The 26,083-nt window shown below is 34.2% G+C and overlaps 1 protein-coding gene across 4 annotated transcripts in view; it reads right to left on the bottom strand.

The window, feature by feature from the left end:
* The window catches only part of NCAM2 (neural cell adhesion molecule 2), a 291,019-nt gene that overhangs the window by 20,326 nt on the left and 244,610 nt on the right, over positions 1-26,083 (bottom strand). The window contains exons 15-16 of one of the 4 annotated variants that reach the window (XM_027449269.3): positions 25,391-25,571; positions 9,165-13,057 (exon numbers count right to left, since the gene is read on the bottom strand). In XM_027449269.3, coding sequence (XP_027305070.1) covers positions 12,951-13,057; positions 25,391-25,571 — 288 coding nt within the window. In that variant the 3' untranslated portion in view covers positions 9,165-12,950. Of the gene's footprint in view, positions 1-9,164; positions 13,058-14,345; positions 15,038-16,961; positions 17,595-25,390; positions 25,572-26,083 lie in introns of those variants that run through there. The other 3 variants (XM_027449268.2, XM_027449270.3, XM_021270555.4) reach the window with 3 other exon arrangements.

Raw genomic sequence — 26,083 nt, 5'->3', positions numbered from 1 at the left:
GAAGAAAAACATTTAAATGATAGTAATAGTTGATGTAAGTTGTCATCTTCCACATTTCAAATGTAATTAATTAGACATGGTGCTAAGCAGAATTACTGAAAGGTTTAAGAGAGTACTAAAACAGTATTTATTCTTGTAAAGGTAATTTTTTAAATTACAGTAGAATGAAAAAGTCAGAGAAGAATTTTTTTGGGCTAATAGTCTGCAAACAGTTGCATACTGTCTTAAATAAATTAGTGTGAGGAAAACTAGGCATATTATTAAATGGTTATAGGGCCAGGACCTCATCTTCTGTAGTTCAGAACATTGAAATACTTTCATGTACTTCAAAATAAATGTATTCCACACTTGATCTTGCTTTCTGTACTTGTATTTTTAAAGCTGCTTAGGTAATTTTACTTCATTACAAATCTCAGAAAAGATATTTTAACATTTCATCTCAGTGTTTCTGTAATAGACGATGATGTGTTTTGAATACTGTGACTCTTAGAAGAACAACAGCTATTGTGTTTATAAACTCAGATGACCCTTATAAAAGTGACAACTTGTATCTGACCAGTAATTCAGGGGAAAAAAGACAACTCCATAATGGTACATGGGCCTGGCTAGTTCAAGGTGTCAGTCTAGCCCAGAAACTGGCTAATGACAATTGCCTGGTGTGATGCTATGTCCTGAGCCAACAGCACAGGGGAGGGGGAAACTGTGGCCTTTTTTTTTTTTTTTTCACATTGGTGTTGCACATCAGCATTGCTTGGTGTCTTGGGAGTGATGTATGAGTCAGCAGTGCAGTGGTGTATTTCCATTTGCAGCTCTATTTATGCCTGTTCCAAAATAAGAACAAGACTTTTTCTACTGTAGATTGCTTGAGTACTGTCTTAACAGACAGATGGAAAAACATAGTATAATGTAATATAAATGTTTTAACAGGGTAACTGCTATCGTCCTTTTTCTCTCTCTTCAAACTCCATGATACATTGCTGACTGTTCAGAATAAGAACATCATTTCAGTTTTTATACTTTTGCTTAGCTAATATTTAAGAAAATACGTATTTGCCCTTTCAAATATAATTGAAAATGATTTTCTTAATGACTTCTAAATCAATGAATACTAGTAGAAATATATGCGTTCTTAGTCTATTTGATAGAAATCTTAAATGGAAAGGTAAAAAACACTTTTTCAAAAGGAGGGGAACATTTTACTTTTTATGCAATCAATTTCATTGCCTACTGTATGGGTTGTTTTATTACTGAACTGTTCTTCAGAATGGCATTATGCAAGAAGCCAGCAATCAATATGTATATTTAGATGGGTGATTGAATAGACAGGTTTCTATGAAATTACTTCAATTACTTCTGGAGTTACTAGATTATTTCAAGTTATTCTCCTTTCTTCAAAAAGGCTTAAGGAACAGTATTTAAATAACTAAAATAATGGTGCTGCAATGAAATGATATATCATTCATGCATTACTCCATCAGCAATGTTGTAAGTTGATATTTCACACAAATTCATTTTCTTACTTTTTTTAATATCAACATTCCTAGTTAAATATTACCTTCTGATACATCTTCCAAAACTTACCACAGCCACCCATCTAACTGATGACTTCTTTTATAAAAATTCAGTCATTTGTGTTTATCAAACTGAATTTTCAGGTATCTACAAATAGATACTTAATCCCAGTTTATTGAAATGCTCTTGTGTTTCAACAAATATGCCAGTAGAACCAACAGAGTTTATTTCTAGGGATCTTATACACACAAGCTTCTGTTCTTTGTACCTCCTTAGCCACTAAATAGAAACGTGGAGGAGAAAAACTAAAGTGGTCTTTTATTACATATATTCAGAGGGATTTAGTGTTGATTTTACTGCTGTATTTTATTTCTACTGTTTTTTTTTTTTTCCTTTTTTTTTTTTTTTTTTTTTTTTTAATGCAGCATTAACATTAACAGGTCTTTTCCCTGTGGAGATAAATTGTGCTGATAATTTTTTAATTGATGTAAAGAGCATTTCCTGTGTCAATGGAACATGGCGTTGGGTTAAAAAGTGATTTAATGACACAAAAGCCTACACAATACTTTCACCACCAAGTGAAGGATATGTTTATAGTAACAGTATTGCTCCTTTGTAAAAAAAGACAATCATATTTATTGTCACAGTTGTGGAGAAGACTGTTTTTAATTTCTCGGCTCAGTATTTGTGACACATCTGATACTTAAATATATGACTGTTGCATGTTTTTCTATTTCTTTATGGTTGATACATTGACTTTTCATTTAGCATTCCCCATCCTTCCTACTGCCCTACTTGTCCTAATTTTCCTACTTGCAATTCATGTCGATTTCTGTTTCACATTTCAAAGTTTGATTTCTTATGATTGGCAATATTCCTCCAAACATTGTATTTCTTTCCTTTATCTCCCACACCAAAAAGAGTGACAAGAATACAGCCACATCCTGCAGCATTGTGGAGTGTGGAACATTGCTGGCATCAGCATCCTTAGGCTCTTTGTGTCCCTTTCTCTTGTGAAGATAGGCAGAAATTGGATATGAATATCTGTTTATACTGATCAAGCTACATAAAATCATCTTTTAAACAACTTTATATTCAGTTTCATTTTGTTCTTTCTTAAATTACTGAGACTTTGTATTGGTTTGCCCACAGAAGTCGGTTGTAAAACTAATGCCAATTACTATTAAAGAAAGCTTAGAGCTGTAATGACTGCTTTCAAAAATCATATCCTAATATACTTATGGTATTACAATAATGTAAGATTTTGGATTAGTATCATATGATATCAACAGAAGTACCAACTTTTTTGACTAGATTAAATGCTAATGTCATACTATATACAGCCTTCAACCAAATTTGAAAAATTTGTTATCAAAAAGTTTTGCCCTTAAATAAGTTGGGATTAGCTTTACTGTAACAATTCTTTAAAAAAATAAATAAATAAAAATGCAAAATACATTATAAGTTGCAATGATTTTAAATGGATTTTTTACAATGTTCCATTATGTACCAAATGGCATCAAAATACTAGTTCCACTTTCTGCTGTACCACAATAACATATTTATACATGTAGTATTTCTTTTCCACTTTGAAAGGACACATTTTAAACCACACTAATTCAATATCAACATGGGTGAAATAGATTCTAACATTATTTTGGAGGGGTTTATTATCTACTTAGTGATCTATTTAGAGTGGAGACTTTTAAAATGCTGATTGAAAAAAAAAAAAAAAGTGTAAATTCCATAGTTCTGGGAATTTTCATTATAATTTGTCAAAAATATGCTATATTTAAAATAATGTGCTTTTTATTATATTAAATGTGACACATATAATACACCATGTCATGAAAATGAAGGAAACTGCCAACTTTAAACAGAGTCACTTTACTCATTCACTCCTTCAGTTAAGATGTTATCAATGAATAATGTTATAAAAATAAGATTATAAAACTTTCAGCAATGCAATAAAGAAATTAAGCAAGATTCTATAAACCTCATGGAAAGTATTGGCAATTTAAAAATTCTCATTTATTCAATAAATTGTACTTTTAATTTTTAGTAACATAATTGAACATTTTCAATATATATGAACATTTAAATATATAAGTTAATTAAATAATAGGAAAGAGCAATGAAAAACTTTGGCAAGTAAAGCAAAATTTTCCAGTGAAGAGAAATAAATAGAAAGATAAGCTTTGTGGACACTCAAATTTAAATTCAGGGTGAATTATTTTTAGGAGTTTAGGTCTCTAATGGGAAGCATTAGAGTGAGAACCACCATCTAAATGTGTACAACGTACTGGTAAAATTAGTCCACAGAAAACTACAGCTATTGCTTCTGCACAAACAGGCACTTTATATGCATCATTCATATATTGAGAATGTGTATCCTTTCACGTGACAAGTTCTCTGTACTCTTACAGAATCACAACATATATATTCAACTGCTTGTGCAAGAAAATAATAATTGCATACAGTGCACAAAGTATCCAGCTTGAACGGGGAAGCTGGACAAGAACACCTCCAGAGGTCCCTTATACCCTTAGTCATTCAGTGATCCTAGGTTTTACTGAAAAATATTCAACTGAGCACCTTTTTGTGCTTTTCTTTCCTTCCCCTCCTCCTTAGCAGAAATGGATTAAAGGAAAGAGATTATTCTATGTAGCCCTTAAATTTTCACAATCATTTACATTTTTAAGGGAAAAAAAAGCAATGATGTAAAGTACTTTCCTAAACTCATAGGGCTCGTGTAAGCTCATCTGACAGCTACATTTGAATGGGTATGAATGAGTGTGCATTACGGGATACTATGCTTGAAGGATTATCCTTTCTTTCAGATAGGTCTAAAGCTAAAGTTAGGACTACTTTTGAGCTACATTAGTTGAAAACTATGAGTTAGAGGAGGAGTTTGAAAATGCTGCGCTGGATAGTGGCAGGAAAAAAGAACGATTTTGTTTATCATCTTCTTGAACTGCCCTGTCACATTCACTGTTACATAGGCTGTTCAACCATGATGGTTATTTCTGGACTACCTATGAAAATTTTCTTCAATTTTTATCCAATCTGGAACTTTTCTTAGAATCAAAGGCTTCCAAGATTCATATACTTATTCAAAATCTCTAAAAAGATAACATGGATTTTTTAAAAGTTAGTATCAACTGATGAGCATCTGAACAAACATAATATAGTACCAAAAATTTAAACAGCTGTAATAAGGTCTTTTTTACCAGTTAAAACTACAAAGGTGGAAGGCCAAGGCATTGCCAGAAGATGCTAAAGATCTAAATAACATGTACATCATGAGAAAAACAACAACAGCAACAATATAGGAATTTACCAGAATTGTAAAAATTCCAGGCAGGGATGTAGATCTGTGATACAGGGCCATTCCAGACATAAAAAATGTATATAATACTCTGAGATGTGTTTTAGAGGCAGAGTATTGCAAATACTCAATGGCTAGTTTTTCATTTTAATCATTGAAATTATTCATTTGTTTTGAGATATTTTGAAATGCTTCCTTATTCTCTTTGGAGATATAAGAACATTCAAATTTGTACATATTAAGAGAAAATAACTTCTCAGTTTTTAGGAGCTACAGAATCACAGAATTGTCTAGGTTGGAAGAGACCTCAAGATCATCAAGTCTGACCTAACACTAACAAGTCCTCCACTAAACCATATTGCTAAGTTCAACATCTAAACGTCTTTTAAAGACCTCTAGGGATGGTGACTCCACCACTTCCTTGAGCAGCCTGTTCCAATGCCTAACAACCCTCTCAGTAAAGAAGTTCTTCCTAACATCCAACCTAAAACACCCCTGGTGCAATTTTAGCCCATTCCCCATCGTCCTGTCACCAGGCAAGTGGGAGAATAGACCAATCCCCACCTCACTACAGCCTCCTTTAAGGTACCTGTAGAGAGTAATAAGGTCGCCTCTGAGCCTCCTTTTCTCCAGGCTGTACAAACCCAGCTCCCTCAGCTGCTCCTCATACAACTTGTTCTCCAGAGCCCTCACAAGCTTTGCTGCCCTTCTCTGGACCCGCTCAAGCACCTCGATGTCCTTCTTGTAGAGAGGGGCCCAAAACTGAACACAGTACTCGAGGTGCGGCCTCACCAGAGCCGAGTACAGGGGGACAATCACTTCCCTAGACCTGCTGGCCACACTGCTTCTTATACAAGCCAGGATGCCGTTGGCCTTCTTGTCCACCTGAGCACACTGCTGGCTCATATTCAGCCGACTATCAACCAATACTCCCAGGTCCTTCTCCGCCAGGCAGCTTTCCAACCACTCATCTCCCAGTCTGTAGCTCTGCTTGGGGTTATTGCGCCCCAGGTGCAGGACCCAGCACTTGGCCTTGTTGAACTTCATGCAGTTGACCTTAGCCCATCGGTGCAGCCTATCCAGATCCTCCTGCAAAGCCTTCTTACCCTCGAGCAGATCGACACACGCACTTAATTTGGTGTCATCTGCAAAGATGAGAAGACTCATTATGTCAAATAATTATGACTGATATATATATTTCACTGTTTTTTAATGCTTCTTTGCATTTTCTTGCATTGAAATTGGATATATCTCAAATGTAGGACTTGCATGACTTTGTTTACTGCATGTCAAAGCATTCTCATACTCCATTTTCCAATAGGAAATGTCCCAGAGATATTTAAGGGGAGCTGTTGTGTGCTCTGACTCCCTTGGTGTGGGTGATCAAGATGCAAGGACTGTGCAACACCCAGCAAATCTCCGAAGTTACATGTACCCAGAAAGAACCATATCTTGCGTACTATGTGACGGAAGCATGTACTCAGATTTACCAGTGAAGCCCTACAGAAAATGGTATGATGCTAGAAAGCAATGCTTAGCTTCGTACAAGAGCCTCCTTGGCTCTTGCCTTACTGAAGGCTCCTATGCCTTACTGAAGAAAAAATAATGGGAGGCAAAAAGGAGCAAACTAGTGACATCCCCCGTCCCCATCCGCATTCTCCCCCCTTTGCTCCCCCCCCCAATAATTTGTCTGACGTAGCCAGAGCTGTGTGAGCTGCCTGCAGTGATTTAAAGCAATAAAACCTGGCTATTGAGCCAGCTAAGTGCCCAGCAGCTACATGTCCATCTTCAGATGAAACAAAAAATTCAATACAATTGCAGTTTCCACTTTTAAACCATCATTATGATTCTGTACAAACATTTACTGGAGGAATGTATGATGCGAAGAAGACCACGGCAATAATTAAGGTTCTTCTCTATCCTGTTCCTTAATACAAAAAGATGGGAAGTTTCTATCCAACATTAATCTCAGTGTTTTGTTTTGTTTTTTCCTTATCGATTTTTCCTACAACTTCCTACTAGGATGGATACTGCTGCAAGGCAGTGTACAAGCACATGAGGACGTGTGTGCTCTGCACTGCATGAGTAACATGGTCTGACACATACACTTGACGCGCAGCTTTGAAAAATAATGGGGCAGTATTATTGATCCTGATGTAACTAACTAAGACGAGTGAAGGTTCCCTCTAACTTTCTTCTGGCCACAAATGATGCATTTCACCCTGAAGGAACTGCTGACCAGTTGGCTCATCACTGGCAGCTACGGATGTGAGCCTGCCCACAGTGGAGCTATGGGGGCTCAGTGAAGAGCCGTGAAGAAGAGGCCATGCACCTTAGGCAAAGATGCACAGGAGGGATAGGCATTCTTAGTTTAGAGTCTGTAAGATTATAGACTTTAGAGACGTGAGCTACTGAAAGCAGCATGTCTAAAATTATACCCATCAGAAACGTTACGCTTTTCTGACACTTCTTTGAGTGGAGGAATTTTTCTTCACTATGGCAGAGATGCTCTAGTCAAGAAGTTTTCTGAAATGGACTTTTTCTTCTAATTTTAGAGGAAAATTTATTTTCTGACTCTTTCTGGATACAAAGTAGTACTTGAATTCTGACTGACTCTAATGGTTTTTAACAGCATTTTTTCATACGAAGGTGTCTTAAACAAGATGTAACTGAAACAGCTAAATAAAACAATTTTTGTAATATAAATCACAACTCAAGTATGCTTGTCAAGGATGTCATCTGTATCTGCTGAGGGATAAGAAGGGAAAGGAAAGAAGGCCATAGTAATTAGAAAAATTTTGCTCAGTTTTGAACTGAAGATATTCTTTGGAGTTATGCTTAATTATTTTTTTAAGCAAAGTTTTAGGAATTATTCCTGGCATCATCAAACTATCTTCAAGGAGCTTCAGAAGAATCTCTAAAGAGTTGTCAGGTAGCTCCTTCTTTCATGTGTTCACAACAGTTACAGAGTAAATAATGTTTATTTATTTATTTATTTACCCATTGCTTACTTATTTGGGAAACACCAGCAAAAACAGGGAGGAAGTCCCCCCCTCTTTCTGTGGAAGCAGCAGCCATACAAGGCCAAGAAGAGAAATTCAGTTCCAAGTGCTTCACACTTCAGTCATATAATCAACACATCTTCCCCAGTGTGTTCAAGGCAGAAATGCCAAGGAGGGAAAAACCCTTGCACTTTACACTTTAGTGAGAAACCACTGCTTTTTGCTTTCAACATAGCACAGCTAATTGTGAGGGCAGAAGCAGCCTGGCCTTCCTGCACATCGAGGAGGAAAAGGCTCTGAGGGGAGAGCAGCTTTGTGCAGTCTGTGGCAGTCTAGGCCTGGATGGTTAGAAGGCCTTGCGGAAACGACCATGTTTCTGCAAGCCACTGGCCTCAATCGAAACTGACAACAGATTTACTCAACATGTCACTTGGAGGAATTTCTAAGAACCTATAAAAAGTAATTAAGATTGACATGGGTATTGAAAAAATAAAAATACAATTATAGGTGTTTTGAGCAGTCTTATTGCATTAAAGATCAAAATTGTTTTTACTGTGCAAATTGGGAGGATTCAGAACACACTGTGCATATACCACTGAGACCTGAGAGATTTTTGCATCTTTATGCTGGATGACAGCTGTAACCAGACTAATATAGTCAGGAGGCCTGGAAAAGCAGAACTATGCTTAGGTTGTGTTTGAATTGATAAACTATTTCAGGCTTGACAACAGTTTCTTTTAGCTCTTTACAGAGGTAAATGCAAACACAGCAGTTCCAAGCACAGAAGTTTTACTTGGAATAATATTTTAAATGTATGACTATTAAATAGCATTGGCTATAGAAAGAGAAACTTAATATTTTAAGTTTTGCCAGTACTTGGTAAATGTTTTCACTTGAAATATTTACACTGATACACCTGCAAGTGTCAGCAGAATTACACATAGCAAGAAAGTCAGGTACTGCTACAGTTTCTCCTAGTATAAAACACCTGCATTTTGGGATACATCTGTTTCAAGAAGGCAGATTAAAGCAGCATGGATCAAATGCTCAGACAATTTATACATATATTTCACATATTTGCTCTATTAGTTGAGAAGTATGGCAGCCACCTAATATGAGACAAACCACAAAACGGAGAATTCTAATCTAATGATTTTCCTTTTCTGAAAAAAGATCTATTCACTATTGGATAAAACATTGAGATTTACTGTAGGAACGTAAATATTGGTACAAGAAAAAAAATCTCTTCAGTTACAAAATAGACAATGTAGACAATACAGGAAAAAGTGTTTATCAGTAATAAAGTAAATACAGATAGAAATGCTTTAAGTCAGTTTTGTTTATTACAAAAATGAAGACAGAAGTTGCATAAAAATGAACTTTGAACAACATATGAAAGACCACAAAATTACATACAATTCTTGACATCATGTTTGGAAAGATGCTGAAGGACTTTACATTTACACTATGCACACATTATTCAGGAACAAAGCAGATAGATGGCAGTAAGTATTGCATGCATAAAAGAAACCAATGGAGCAAAACAGCAGTGAAACGTGAATGAGATGAAATGAAACCGTATGTCATCACTTCACAAATTAAACCATTTTATTATTATTTTGTTTTTAAATCACATTTCATATTGTTTTTAAAAACAAGCTTACAGAAACTGTAGTGCTTGCAACATTTTTCACATAAGTAATTTCTGGTAAATTTTATATATTTTTAAATGTAATTCTGTGAGAAATATATACTTGGTAAGATTTCTTTTGCTTGCATTATAGCTCATTTAAAATGCATCATTATTAAAATTATATGAAAAATAATTTTTCACTAGGAATTTCACAAAACCTAACACAAATGTGTTAGGTTTAAAATAAATATTCAAAACAATAAGAATATCACACTGTGTAATGGGACTATGATGACATGAGCGACTATTATGTTTACTCAGGACTTCAGAATATATAAAAATGAACAAAAATGGCTATTCCTACCTCAGCCTCTTAGTGCTTGTAAAATTTCTACACTTGCAATTTGAAGCTATTGACTTTATTAGGATGTTACCAATGGCATTAGAAGAAATAGGATTTTCCCTCTAATTTTCCATCACTTACACTTTAAGTCCACTACGTGTGTATCAAAGGAAAACTGGAGATTCCTTGTATATTTTGAGAAATGAAATAGATGAAGTAAAATGTGAGAAAATAAATGAGCTCTGAATGTAGCACAGATTTCAGTGATGCCATTACAGACCCCAGAAGCTATGTTTGCCTAGATATTGTTCAAATTACTTCCTAAAAGTCATAGTTCTTTCCCTCTTTCCCTTAAAAACCCTGATGAAATGAGCAATTAAAATAATCAACAACAGATTGGAGACTATTAGCCCAATAACAAATAATATATGCATCTCTATTAACTCTTAAAAAAAAATTCTTTTGATTAGCTAACATTTTTTAATTTATTTTTTGCATTTACATACATACATGAGTAGAGCTACAAAACTTAGTGCAATGAGCTTTCCATGCTAGAAACAAAATATAGTGAGGCCAAGGAATCTGACTGAATATTGGTCATATAGTCACTTTTTTTTTTTTTTATTTAAACCATTTTATCTGTTTATTTTCAATCTAGTTTTCACATGCACATATTTTTTTTACATGTTTGGCTCTATACTTCCATCAAAACATTACATGGAATGTTAATTTGTTCTTTAGTGATAGTATATTTTATATATCCCATAAAACCATACAAATATATTTTCTAATACATGCAGTATGTGTGTCTTTTTCTGGACAATATTTTCCTATTTATCTAAACAGCAATTTGTCTTCTATGAACTCTACTGTAATAAATAAAGGATCACTTTTGAAGTTGTATTGTCAATCATGTGACTCATAAATTTAGGACAGCAACTAATATCTGATTAGGAATGAAGGCTGCCTTAGACTCAAAAGGTTGTAAATCAAAATACTGTTCTTTAGAGTTATACTGCAATATCAAACAATAATCATTATCCTCCTTTAAGTTTCTGTGCCATCAATTTGAATTTAAAGCATACATTCAGTGCAGAACATTTCAGGCCTTCAGTCTCACAGACTGAATGTTAGAATTTCAAAATATGTGATAATGTTTAAAAATGGTAAGACTGTCATTTACCATTGACTGTATCAATCATAAGATCTGAAATTCCTTTTACAATTACTATATTTAAAAGAACAAATTTACTTATCTAACATTTATATACTAATGACAGCAGAATATCAAATTAAGTTTGAGAATGTATATTTTTCATTTTAATACAGTTTAAGCTACAATTCAAAAGCTGATGAGTCTACATCTACCACTTATAATTTAATTTGCCAATATCGGTTTTAGTGTCTTCCCCCTTTTTGTCTGTAGGAAGACAAGATTTTAAGATGTCTTCCTGTAGACTGTACAAAATGTTGTAAAATAACCTTGTCCTTATTGTTTTTAAAGGCAGAACAAAGTTTTTTTTATTATTATAATTTTAAGAGAAATACAAACAAAATTCTGTTAGTGATTCATCTTAGGAGATACATTATCCTCTTCCTTTTGTCTTTCTCATTACAGTAGAAGGGGCATTGTCTAGAACTGCCTGGCTCTCCTGTAACAAAATCCCTACAACACTGTCTTAATTCTTCCTCGTTGGACTTTGATGGGAAGATTAGAGCCAAAAGAACTATATATTCAAAATATCTGATAACCTCAAAATACATAAAGCAGAACCTAAATTGGAGCAGACCTAAAATATCACTTAATATCACTTAATATCAGACCTAAAATATTCACTTAACAGGTGAAACTTATGTAGTCTCCAGCTATCAGTTAGAAGGATGAGAACTAATCCTAATGTCTTCTCTTTATCCCAGTGGCATTGTGACACTGAATATAAAAGCCAACTTGTCATTCATAATGTGACATAAAGCTTCTGAAATTTCTCACAGCTTTTCATTAGCCCTTTTGTAATACGCTTGGAGAGTTCAGAGCTGGTCACGCTAATCATCTATCATTTGTGTTACAACCTTATATATCTATCTGCAATGGCAGAATGATTTGCTAAAATAATGTGTTTTTTTTTTGTTGTTTTTTTTTTTTTTTGTTTTGTTTTTTTTTTTTTTTTTTTTTACTGGTAAAGAGTATTTAAAATATTTAACAAGAGTAGGCAAATGACTTAGTAATTTGCATTTTTCAACTTATATATATATGCCTGCAGTAGTCAGTCCCCTCTCTCACTTTGTTAAAGATCTGTAAGAACAGAGACATATATGACATGTTAAATATACATGTATGATAAAGAGTTTAGTAGAAGAGCATAAAGGTTGCTAATTTTAGGAAAGTAGGATAATGTTGCAAAATAAGGAAATACCATGATTGTGTTGACTGTGCAACCTTACTGAGACACTACTTTATTTTCCATTTTATGAGATCATCTCAGAATTACTCTAGCCATTTTATTTCTCCAGTGACAGGTGCTCACTAGTCTGACAGTGTCCATAATTTGATTTTCTTTATTATTCAGCACAGCACTCTCTCTATATTGCGCCCACATGAGAAAGTTTTTTTGTCCTTAAATACATCTGGTCCCTACCTTACAATGGGATTACAATGTAGAAGGACCATGACTGCAGGCAACAGTCTCTTGAAAGGATTTGCTGCTCCCCTGGTCTAACCATAGTGTCTGTGCACCACTGTACTTCTGGAAACTGAGAAAGCTCTTTGGAGCAGATCATGGTGTGCTTGTGCTGAAGCATGCACAGTGGAGATCAAACAATTCACTGTTGATCAGTTTGGACTCAGATTTTCAGAGATTATAATAAGGGCAGACTTTGGCAAGTTGTTTTTTTTTTTTTTTTTCCTTTCCCCATGGGAATACAATCATCATCTACTTTCTAAATATTTGCCAAATGTCAGTTCTTGGATTGTAAGTACAGATGTAGTTGCAGCTTTTTTGTTTTGTTAACACAGGAAAAAAATGACAATAATGGTAACAAAAATGTTCACTGTCTGGATTTTAGAGATAGTTAGAAAAAATAAAAGCTTTTTGTAAAAGCTCCTGCCTGAGACATTTCTTCCTCTGAAGACATTTACCATAAGCAACAGCACTTGTCAAGAGTTATGCTCAAATAAAAATGTATTCTCACGTCTGAAAGTTTTTGATAACCGTTAACTGCAGCTGGCAGTTCCAAATCACCTATATCAAAGTTAAACAGAAATGTTTTCATTAAGAAAACAAACAAACAAACAACATTAAGATTGCTAATGTTCATTCATTATTTCCTATAGGTCCAATAAGCACTTCAATATTTAACAGAGCATTTGATATAGAAATAACAGTTATAAAACTAAATAACAAAGTCAATGTGTATATTCACATTATGCATGGAAAAACAGGCTTTCACCCAACTGACTCAGACTGAAAGCCGAAAGTTTCAGCTCTTACAAAATCAGTACAGAAGTTTTATTCTCTGCCATGCTACGCAAGGCACATGTCAAAATAATTCAGTTCAAATAAGTGCAATGGCATTGGGTTAAAGTGGTAAAGCATAGTGGCAAGACATGCGGATGAAACAGTGGCCCTACTTAACACAGTGAATGTTTTTCTACAGATTAAGACAAAACCAAGAATGGCATTTCCTTGAAGTCCAGCTACTTTATTATACTAAATATGTACCTTAAAGAAAAAAAAGTCTTTTTGTCAATAAATTAAAATAGTCTTCAGATTTACACATATGCATTTTGAGGACAGCTTACTTGTGACATAAGCCAGTTTTCTAAAATGGTTTATGTTTGTTTTAGATGGGGAGACTCGTTATTAATGATGTTTTAAAGTAAAGTAAAGAGTAAACAGAAACTGGCAAAACTGACCATGATCACTGCATCTATGAAATAAGAATATGACTTCCACTAGTGAAGATACATCAACATTGAAATTTGACCAAATAATTCCGAAGTTACAAACTAATGGTAATAAACCCCAAAGGAAATGAACTATAAGGAAAAAAAATCAAACGTATTGCAAATTTATTATTTCTGCTATGTTTAGCACCAACTTGAAAGCAAGTATCCTAAAGTAAATATTTAATTCCGTCTTAGCTCTATAGTGTAATGCTTTCTTGGCTTACTTTGCATGCAGCAGAGGAGTGAGCTACGAACTTAGTCAGCTAAGTGGTAGCTCATAGTAAATTCCATTACCAAATATACACAGGTAAGCTTCTATATGGATTCTTACTAAATGAACTTTATCTGAGGCTTTGTTTATATCATTCTATGCTTCTACATAAAACGTTTTACATTTTAGTATGTGAAATAGGAAAAAGGCCTTTACCCATTCTTTACTGAAGGTCAAATTAAGCTCCCCAAAGCCTCAAGACTAACAAATGCCATGAAATGGAATGTGTGGCACTGTTCCAGTTTCAACAAGTAGGTTTAGAGGGCAGGGACCTATTTTATGTGCTGAGACATGGCTGCAGAGAGGCACACAAAGTCTATGAAATTTAATTCTATGAACTGAAGTAATTCATACATCATAAATCATAGAAGAATTTTTTTTTTTAGATCTTGTAGAAAAGTACAAAACATGTTTTATATTAAGCACAGTTTAAGTACGTTTTGGAAGGAGCTTGTATAAACACAAATCTGTGAAAGGGATTAATACAGAATCAAAATGCTCTCATGGAAGACCAGTTGATGGTGTACCTGGGAAGCCATATGGCTCAGAATGTTAAAGTCTATGCATAGATATCTTATGACCAAAGCAAAGTTCAGAAAACTCACGCTGATCAAAAAAATGGATCATATTCTCCAAGTTCCGTCAGACAGAAAAGCCAAGCATAATCTATTGAATTTGTCACATAACTTAGAAGTTTAAAAAAAAAAAAGTTGAAGATTTTTTCATGCACAGACTGAAGTAATTACACTATTTAGGGTCTCAACTTGGAATGAAAAGTTTAGAAGAGCTATAGAAAAGTAAGTTTTATTTCTTTATTTTTACAGGTCTGTGTTTATTTTCCTCCAAAATTCAGAAGAAAAGGAAGATAACATATTGTTTGCCTCACAAAACAGCATCAAAACATGCACCAGGAACTTATGACTACAATGAGAGAGAAATCAGCAGCATTCAGCTGCAGGGACTGGCCTCTGTTTTCACGTCTAGTATCTTCACAGCATCTTTCTGTGTGGACAAGAAGTGTTATAGAAAATTCAGACTATGAAAAAGTAGATAAAGCTTTAAAAACAAAGTATGAAAAGGAAAAAAAAGTGGTAGTGGAAAAGAAAAAAGAAAAGAATAATCATTTCACTATTTACATTGTGCCAAAGACAATCTCTTGAAAAACATCATTCTAATAAAAACATTAAATTATGATTAAAATGTGTATGAAATTGTAACAATTGAAGTACTTTGGAGTTGTAGAATGGTCAAATCCGGATACTAAAGTATTCAAACCACAAAAAGTATGTACCTTAATAGCAGCAACGTGGTTCTTCACAGTAGTTGAAGTGGCAAACACTTTGGTCTAACTTTAAAACAATTTATTTAAGCACTTAACCTGAAGCATATGACCAACCCTCTTGAGTTTCCCTTCAAATGATCCAAAAATATTCAGCTAAGCCCAACCTAAATACAAGCTTTCATGTCTTACACACTGGAGGTACTTGGAACTCAGGAAACTACAATGCACACAACTACAATCAGAAATAATGGATATTTGAAGCAACAATGAGCAGCGGAATGCAGGCTAAAAGAAGAAACTGCAAAAAAAGTAAATAATTACATACAAAAAAAAAAAAAAACAGGTTTTGATCATGCATGAGTATAAAGAAACAGAAACTTGATAAGCTGTTTCTTCTTGCCAATAAGTTTATCTCATTTCTGAATTATTGTAGGAGTCTGGAATGGACCATTGTCAAAAGCTGGCCTTAATAATATGGACATAAGCCCGATTGAAATACTAATGCAATGACCAATGCAATTAGCACAGACAGCTGGTAATTATTTAGATGTTGACTTTAATACTAGGGTGTGAACAGAACAAAAAGCTTTTCGAAATACACAACTTCTTAGACATTCAAGTCCTCACAGTATGTCTGGATGTTATCCAGTGCAATATATGAAGTCTGCATATATATTTTCTACTAACATTTATATTGAAATTTCACTTTTTGTCAGATAATGCAGTCAAGTTTATGCAATATATTTTAAGCACCTTAATCTCCTTGACTGAATAATAATATTTTTTTAGCTACAGTGACAGTAACAATAGGGATAGTAATTAATATCACTGTCAGGCTACTGTTTCAAAATACACTTCAAAAGAAATTGAAATGTAGAAAATCTTGTGTAGTTTGAACAATAATTTTGGTTACATCTGAATTTACTTTAAAAAAGGGTATTTTAAGAAATTGTAACGGAAGTAGATGAAAAGTCTCAAGTCTCCCATTTTTATATGAACTGTCATATTTTAGTTCCTTAATGTAATTAGTTGAGCTTTAAAACAATTTATTTTAGGTTAACATCAGTTTTGTTAAATCTCAGCACAAATATGTTAGGGTATTTCTCCTCTCTATAGAGTTCACCATCTAAACACAAAGTTGACTGGTGGATAAATCATTGTCTCTTTCCAAAAATATATGCTATGACATGCAGAATGTAAATGCTCTTCAAAATCAAAAGATTTTTTAAGTTTTGGGATTTGAATCTTACAGAGTTCTTGCAACATATTTCAAATTTGGCTTAAAATACAGAACTGTTATTTTGTGAACATGTTCTGGTGGAAAAATTTCTATCAGGACTTGAATGCTTAATATTTAACCAATGCATTATGCACATATAATGTAAATGTTCCTATTTCACAAATACAAATCTGAGTGTAACTAATTATGAAGTAGAAAAAAAAAACAACAACAATATAAGGAAGCAAAGAGTGTTTGGACTTTACCCAATTCTCACACACATTTACTTGGTATTTTTAATGATGCATGTTTTTCAAAGAAATTATTATGTTCAAGCTGTTCAAAATTCAAAACCAGATATTTTTATTAAGAACATGTATAGCAAGAAAATCTTTGATACAGTAAACTTTCAACAGCTGTTTTCATAACTCTTCTTTTATCATATTAACATATCTAATGATCTAATCTTTTAATGAACATCCTATTTGTTATTATATAATTTATTATTATAACGCTAGCAGTTACTTATAACAAATATCATATGATGAATAAGAGTGCCATACTTGTTAAGTGTGACCTAGCACTGAGTCATATCAAGTAAGCTCTGTAAATTTAATAGTGATTTCTAACCCTTTTCATATTAAAAAGATGTTACAGTCTTTGCAGGGAATGGAGCAAAAAACTGTTTTTAGCCTACAGCAAGAAAATTTCATGTCACTTACAATGATGGAGTTGATGAAAAACGGCTTTTACTCAGCAAATTTTAGTACTGGTTTGCAAACCAAAAGCAAATGTCCTTTCTGGGGGCTACCATCTTTCTGTGGTATTGGATATCATTTTCTCTGATTGATTGTGATTCTTACCAACAACTACTATTCTCAAAACATAAGATCCCAAAGACACTCTCTGTTCTCTATATAACTTTAGGTAGTAAATAAACTTTCTTCTTTCAACACAGCAATACATGCTGACAACTTTGTGTTACTCAGAATTATGATCTGAACAACAGTCTGACAAAAGTCTTCGTTTTTGATTGTGGAATGACAGTGTCCTTCAACCTAGGAGAAAATCACACAAATAACCTCACAAAGGTAATGTTGCAGCTCTTCCTTACCTTGGGAGTATGATCAGAGTTGTGGAGACTAACATCCTCAAAGCTTTCTTTTTTGACTACTGTATTTTGTTCTTCCTTTTAGATTTGACTAAAAAGCTAACTAGTCAAAGCTGTAGAGTCTTCACAGGCAAAGTACAGGATCTTTCAGTTTTGGCTATTACACAAAACCAGATACAAGAACTACATACTTGATGTATTATATTTGAAAGAACAAGGTTTTGGATTTCCACATTTATTAAAAATACATATAAATTTAAACATGCACAAATAAAGTATTTTAGTGTATTTTAACAAGATGGAAAATCCAAAGATTATTAAAGACCTATTTCTCAAAGAATTAATTCTAAAGTTAAGATTATCCCAGCCCATTTACAGAATTATTCTATAAATCAGTCAATTAACCAATATTAGTAACATCAATTATATTATGAAAAAAAAGTTATATTGTTCACAAAAAAAAGTATTACTATTTTAAGAGAAAAACTCATCTAGGTTATAGCATCAATCAAGCAATTACAGTTTCTTGATTTAGAGATTTAGATCAGGAAATCACTACTAAGATTGAAGTGTAGAGTTGTAAAAATAAGTGAACACTTGGCAGCTGATCTAGAGGAACTACTAGGTCTACAATCCTTCAACAAATGTACAAGTGATCATCTGTATTGGAGGAAAAGCTTGTCACAGAAGAACGGAACCAAGTTAAATGTAGATATATAAACCTTAACTGCCTTTATACAATGAAAACTGTATAAAGAGATATCCACTGTGGTCTTAAAATTACCGATCCTTGGAATAGATTTTTTTTCTTTGCAAAGATCTTTAAAATCATGTGTTTTAGTATTTCTTTTTGGTTTAAGTTAATTCCTGCTATCCCAGGTACTGTGAGGATCAACAGTCAGGAAGTTACTATTGTTCTTTCCCAAATAACTCTGACTGATTGTTAAAAGTATGTACATTTCTAATACAGCATTTATCCTACTGAGGTGCAAACAATTTGGCTTCTATCTTCAGCTTCCAAATTAAAAAAAAAAAAATCTTACAGGAATATATTATTTTTGAAGCCTCTATTCTCTGGTGAAGTTTACTAAAGTTGTCAACTGCATTCAAAAGCTATCAGAAGACACACACAAAAACTGATGGATGTTTGTGCAAATACTGCACACACATATACATACGCAGGCACTGTGGTCACAAGTCATTAGCTGAAAATCAAGCCAAGATGTTTTTCTTAAAGAATCAATGCATATTGTAATTCTACAGACTTTTCCTGGAGATTTAAACAGGTATCTTAAAAGCCTCAAGTAACGGCTTCTAGTCCTGGCTCAAGTAGGCAGCCTTTCTAGTTTAGTTAAATGGAAAGAGACTACAGAAGAAAAATAACTATAAATGTCCCCAGTCCTCCTACTTTAATTTGTACTAATGCAACTTATCTTTTCCTAGAATTAAGAAAAAGTACCAGATACTACTCCTTAGCTTACTGCCTCAGAGTGTAGTTATGTTCTTAAATAACACATCAACGGGGCTTCCCTTCAAGTATGATCACTACTAACTTTGTAAATTACTCAAAAGGGTATATCTGCAGCCTTTTCCTTGTTCATTAACTACAGAATTGCTGATTAGAGTTAAACACCCAGACAGTCAATTTATATTCGCAAAAGCACATGGGTTACTGACTGTGTACTGAGGCAAAAAATGCCACAAATAACTGAAAACCCAACCTGGCCTGAAGAATGTTGTTGTTGCTACTGAAGTGAAAGCAAGGAAGAAAAAAATCTGGCTTGGTGATATGATAAGCAGGGCTATGAACAGAAAACTAGAAAATAAGCATAGCAGGGATATCATCACCTTCAGAAATCAGGACCCATATTAAGAATCTAAGGAGAAAGGATCAAGCTAAAGAATACTTGAACAAACTGGAAACACACAAAGCCATGGACCTTCATGGGATACACCCACTAGTGCTGAGGGAGCTCACAAATGTCACCATGAAGACATTCTTGATAATCTTTAAATGATCATGGAGACTGGGAGAGGTGTCTGAGGAATGGAGGAAAGCAAATGTCACTCCTATCTCCAAAAAGAACAAAAGGGAGGGCCTGGGGTTCTACAGGCTGTTCAGTGTCACTTTGATCACTGGTAAGATGACTGGGCAACTAATCCTTGGAACCATTCAGGCACATGAAGGACAGGAAAGTCATCAGGAGTACTCAGCATGGATTCACCAAGAGGAAATCATCCTTCACTAACTTATTAACTTCCTATGATGAAATGACTGGCTTGGTAGATGATGGGTGAGCAGTATATACTGCCTACCTACACTTCAGTAAAGATTTTGACTGTTTCCAATAAGATCCTCACAGAAAATCTAATAAAGGATGGATCAGGAGAAAGTGAGGTGGATCAAAACCAGACAGGCCAAGAGGCCTGAGTGGTGGCACAAAGTCTAGTTGGAGGCCAGTAAATAGTGGTGGACACTAGGGGCCAATATTGGGCCCAATCCTATTCATCTTCATTAACCATCCAGATGATGGGGCAAGTTTGCAAATGACACAGAACAGGGAGGAGGGGCTGATGCATTAGTAGGTTGTGCTGCCATCCAGAGGTCTCTCAACAGGCTGGAGAAATGGGCTGACAGGAACCTTAAAACAAAGGGAAATGCATAGTCCTGCAACTGGGGAAGAAAAAACCCATGCACCCATATGCTGGGGGACTCCCAAATGGAAAGCAGCTTTGCAGAAAAGGACTTGGGGGTCCTGCTGGACATCAAGGTGAGCATGCATCAGCAGTGTGCTCTTTCAACAAAGCAGGCTAATGGTGTCCTGGGTTGCGTTAGGAGTGTTGACAGCAGGTTAAAAGAGGTGATCCTTTCCTTCTACTCAGCACTGGTGCTAAGGCTATACCTGGAATGCTAGGTCCAGTTCTCAGCTCTCCACAAGAGAGGTATGGAGTTACTGTAGAGAGTCCATCAAAAGAGCCTTTAAGAGGATTAAGGGACTGGAGCATCTCTCCTGTGAGGAAAAGCTGAGGGAGTTGGGACTGTTCCGCCTGGAGAACAGAAGGCTCAGGGTCTCAGTGTGTACAGACACCTGAAGGGAGGGTGTAAAGAAGATGGATCAAGGCTCTCCTCAGTGAAGGACAATGTGAAATGACACAGGAGGCAACATCTGAACATAAGGAGAAGACTGGCTTTTTCCTGTATCTAGTAATTCTCAGTCTCTCGAGTAAAATGTTCATTATCCTAGCTTATATTCTAATAAAAAGCTGTCTGTAGAGTACAGGAGCCCAATTTTACATATGTAATACCTTATAAGACATACATATATATATGTATGTATATATAAATACATACATATATATATATATATATATATATGTGTATATATATATATGTGTGTGTATATATATATATATATATATATATATATGTATGTATATATATATATATGTATGTATATATAAAAGCATGTATAGTACCGGTGTAAACTATTTTCATTTTTCATTCAATATGACACCACTTAATCCTAAAGCTGTGTTTTTATAAAAACTACTGATAAAAACCATGTTTGGCATGGAGTGTCATCTTTGCTACAAGTCATAGTGAGAGAAAATACTATGTATTAGACTGTTGCTCCTCACCTATGACTGTATGGTTTTAAGCATCAGTGACAGAAATGCACTGAAAAAAGCAAACAATATGCTCATTACTGTAACAGAAAAGGTCATGGGTATAAAAAAGGGATTCAAACTTTTCTAGGTTACTTAATAAGAAATATTTCAGTAAGTCATGCAATATTAAAAATAAAACAAAATAACACAAAAATCCCCAAACCAAAATGAAAATACACACAAAAAAAACAATGCACAAAAAAAACACCACTAAAAAAAAAAAAAAAACACAAATAAACAGCAAAAACAACAATATAAACACACACACACAAAAATAAAAATACAGCATAGTGAAAGAAACGGTTTTAAGGACTTCTTGCTGTCCCCAAATGCTTTATAATGAAGAATTAAAAATATGATAAAAAACAACTTGCAGCCATTTTCAATATATACTGTATACTGGACTTCCAGAGAAACAGCAATGACTGGATAAAAGACTTTTGAAAGACTACACCTGCATAAGGTTTCAGAAATTAACAGCAGAGATTTGTCAAAATATCCTCTTTTAACATCTTTCATTGCATCTTTGTTTAAGATAGGACTATAGATGTGGTTTTAGGTTGCAACAGTAATATTTCAGAATGGTAGCTATGATTTGGACATTTTTGTATCAGCTGCACAGTACCAGAAGAGAGGATATATCTCTCTGCACTGCTGAGAGATTAAATACATGTAGACCCATACAAACAGGCTGTAGTGTCACCCCTGTGAGCTGATAGAGTTCATTTGTTCCTTGTGACACTTAGTCAGAGAGTTTGTTGTGGCTGCAGAGGTTAGTCTATGCTGTCCTAAGACTGATAAACAGCTAAGAGCTAAGGCACATAGCTCCTTTGAGAATACCTTTATTACCCACAAAATTAGAAGAAACTCAATACTACAGAAAAGCTAAAATGAAATTTTCTAAAATATCACAAATCAGTACTTAAAAAATGATGAAGACTTACTCACAGGCAAGCACACTGGTATTAGATTTGTGCCTACCCACAAGTACTGGTAACTAACATATCCAGTGAGATACTGGAATATGTAAAATATTACATTTAAGACTATGCTGCTCTTTCTTCAAAGCATGATTCTTAAATACATGCTTATACTCCTAAGTGAATAGTCAAATGGAAGACAGAATTGCTGACTGCAAACAATAACTCAAAAAAAGTAGAAAGTAAAATTATATATACATAGATAAAATATACAGTAATACATAAAATAAATGGATTTGTAAGTACAGTCAAGGAAAAATGTTTTAACAACTCGATCTGCTGAGTATTTCTCAAACATAGTGCAATATTCCATTGGTAAACCCTTCAGAAAACTGGGAAACTCTTATTAAAATGATTACAAATTCTGAGGAACTAATCACAGATGTGAATGATTCAGTGAATGAAGACTGTGTTAAAGGCTTAGGAACAGAAATTACAAAACCAAGTACATCTAGTTGGAGGCTGCTGAGGCCAACCATGTGAAAATTAAAAGAAATGTCTATCTCATTTATACACCTAACTGATGCTGATTGGCAGGCTGAGGCATCTTGCTAGACCTAAGAATGGTAATGGAAGATTATCATGTTGTTTTATAATAAAATTTGACTGCTAGCCAGGAGCAGGTACTCACTTGCACTTCCTAATAAATAGAAGATGCGGGTTCTGTGCCCACAGGAGCTGTGTGTTCACAGAAGCAGAGTTTTAGCTTCCAGTCCCTGCCCTCAGGGATTACTCTTCTGACATATCCATTAGCTCTTGGAAGAATAAATAGACTCCTTCTGCAGGAATCAGAACCAAAGTCTCATTTCTTGTGATTACTCCCATTTCCCTGGTAAAGAACCCCTTGAAGGACAACAAATGCATCCTTGCCTTTGTCTCTCTCCAACTCTCTGGTTATGCTTGCACACATTTGCAATGTATTATTATGTTAAGTATAGCTAACCATCATGATACTCGGAAGATCCCCAAATTCTTTGGAGGTAGGTAATACCCATGAGATTAGGTACATAGGACCTACAGATATCTTAGTTTTGAATGACATTAAGAGCAAGACAGAAACACTCAGTTCAGCTAAAGTGACATAGACCTGGGCATAAACAAACGAAAACCTTTATGAGTCTTAGAAACTCTTCTAGTCATCACATGAATAATTAGGAAAGGAATCTCAGTGATCACAAACAGCTAAGAGGGCACAGAATAGGTGATGCATTTCATTCAGAATTGTACCTAATTGCATTCTTCCTTCTTTGACTTAGCTGTAAATACCTAGCTGCAAATACCCAAGCCTCAAAGCATATAGATAGAGCATCAGCTGAGCAGACTGATCAGTAAGAACTGACCTGCTTAAAGTTGAGCATTTTATACACGTTATCATGTTTTTAAAATTATATATATACTTTTGTAATAATGACATATTAATAATATGCAATTTCATAACAAGATAACCATACTGACTCATGAATGTGAACATTAATGTTCCACTGATTTTAAGTCTCTTTTGACATACTTTTAAAAATTGCCTACAGAATGTTCTTATGATGGGAATTTCACACCCTTTATAGGCTTTGCAAAAACAGTTGTCAAGGAAACTAATTAGTTCCACAATCATAATTACAATAATGATTCATATAGAGAAGACTTGATGTTAAGTAGTGTAACAGACTTCTCCTTACAACTAGTTAGAGGTTTGGGAGAGTACCAAAAGGAAAAAGCCCCATAATTCCCATAAAGCTATGTTCAGAGAAATAAATTCTCTCTTCTACGACTATATTAACTAAGCTACTTTTTACTTCAACGTCTAGGGACCATTTATGTTTTCATTTATGCAGGCATATCATGTTTCTCTGTTATATCATCTGTGGTAATAATATGGAATAATTTGAGTAGTTTTAAAAGGTTAAAGTTAAGCTGTGTTGCAAAACCAGTAGGCTTTGGACATTCAAAAAACTAAAAAAATGGTTTATACTTTCTGTAAGTCTTTACCTAAGTAAGTTTTAATTTATTTTTCTACTTGATAAATATTATCATTTTATTGAGATAATCATTGTCCCTACATTTCCATTCCTTTTTCCTGTTGACCATGGAGTGAAACCTTAATTCTGAATGATGGCAATCACAAATCACTATCTGTTTAAAAGTACGCAGGGCTTATAGAGGCTCCAAATCTCAATCAAGATGCAAATCAACTCTCTCTATGGCAATCAATTCATCAGTCAGATAAGATCTCTTCACCATATAATTGGCTTTATAAAAAACTAAATTATTTATAAGATATCAGAAATTACCATCACGATTTATGTTTATTCTGAATTAAATAATTTTACATTGTTGCACCAAAATATAACTTTGCTTTAGGAAGCACTAAAACTTGATAAATTAGTTGCTGAAACACACTCCACTCTTAACTCCTATGAAGTTTTCCTTTTAAAAAAAAACAAACCTTCTTATTTACACACTTAAAAACATAAACAACATTTCTACATAGTTCAAAGCTTGCGAATAGGCCTGTGAGGTGGTTGCATCGTCACTGTGTTATAGTGAATCAATAAGACAGTATCTAAATAAGTCTATTTGAAGTCTTAACTTAGTCAGACATTAAAATAAATACCCTTATTTTATGTGTACCTTGAAGCACATGTAGCGATATTTGACTTGTACTGAAATCTAGAATTCTAACAGATTGCCTTACAACAGACAAATACGCAGTAAAAGGCAATGTATTAAAAATGCATCTTAAATATTGTATTACAATGACAACTGTCATTGTCTCTGTTGAAGATTCAGCATTTGTTCTGTGCTTACAAATTAGTAGTTTGTAAATTTGATTTTACATTAGTAAATCTTACATTAATAAATTAGTAAATTTGATCTTACATTAGATCAAATTTGATCTTACATTAGTAAGATCAAAGTAGGAAAGGAGGGTGCCATTAAAGGGTTTTTAGTAAAATCTTTGCTGATAACACAGCATGTTGTCTGAAGCTTTGTGAGTTAAGGAATACTTCAGTTACCTTAAGAGACTGTTCAACTACCCACATTAAAGTACTATCAGTAGCAAGCAATTCAGAGAGAAAACACTCTAAGATCAACTTACCTGTAATAATGTTGGGCTTCGGTGGCATGCTGAATTCGTACAATGTTGGTTCAGAAAAACCCAGTCTGTTGGCAGCTGTAATTTGTACTTCATAACCCATGGTCCACTGAAGATGCTCTAAGATGATGTGGTCTTTACTACCCTGTACTTTTTTCTCTAGCCACTGATCTTCCTTATCTTTCTGTAAAGATGCAAATAGTTTAAATTCTCAAAAATTCTTGCATTATTTGTCTAAAACATATGTCTACAAAAAAAAAATTTTAAAATAGTTTTATTTCCGAAGACTATGAACATCCCAGTCATCTATTTTTGGAGTTCTGAGTACTCAGGCTTTTTTTTAATTTTGTCTGTTCCTAATCATTCCATAATATGAATTTATGGATGTTGTTGACAATTATTTTTCAACCAATTTGGGCTGTATTTGTATTTTGCACAAATACACTTTTCAGTGTGGGGAACAGCAGGATAATTATTTACAATTTCTGCTAAGAATAAATTTTGTAAAAGTTTATTTTATACAGATGTTGCAATTACATTTTGCTCAACGTTCTTTAAAAGAAATTTCCCATTGAAACTAAGCCTGAATAGCTCATGAATGCAAGCTGTGCTTATATCATACAACTAGTTATATACCGAGTACATAAACTGTAGCAGTATGTTGTACTACAGTAACATATTGCAAACCAGGCTGTA

This window comes from Anas platyrhynchos, chromosome 1, assembly GCF_047663525.1.
Source record: "Anas platyrhynchos isolate ZD024472 breed Pekin duck chromosome 1, IASCAAS_PekinDuck_T2T, whole genome shotgun sequence".
Taxonomy (NCBI): domain Eukaryota; kingdom Metazoa; phylum Chordata; class Aves; order Anseriformes; family Anatidae; genus Anas; species Anas platyrhynchos.
This window is presented reverse-complemented; position numbering and strand designations above follow the sequence as displayed.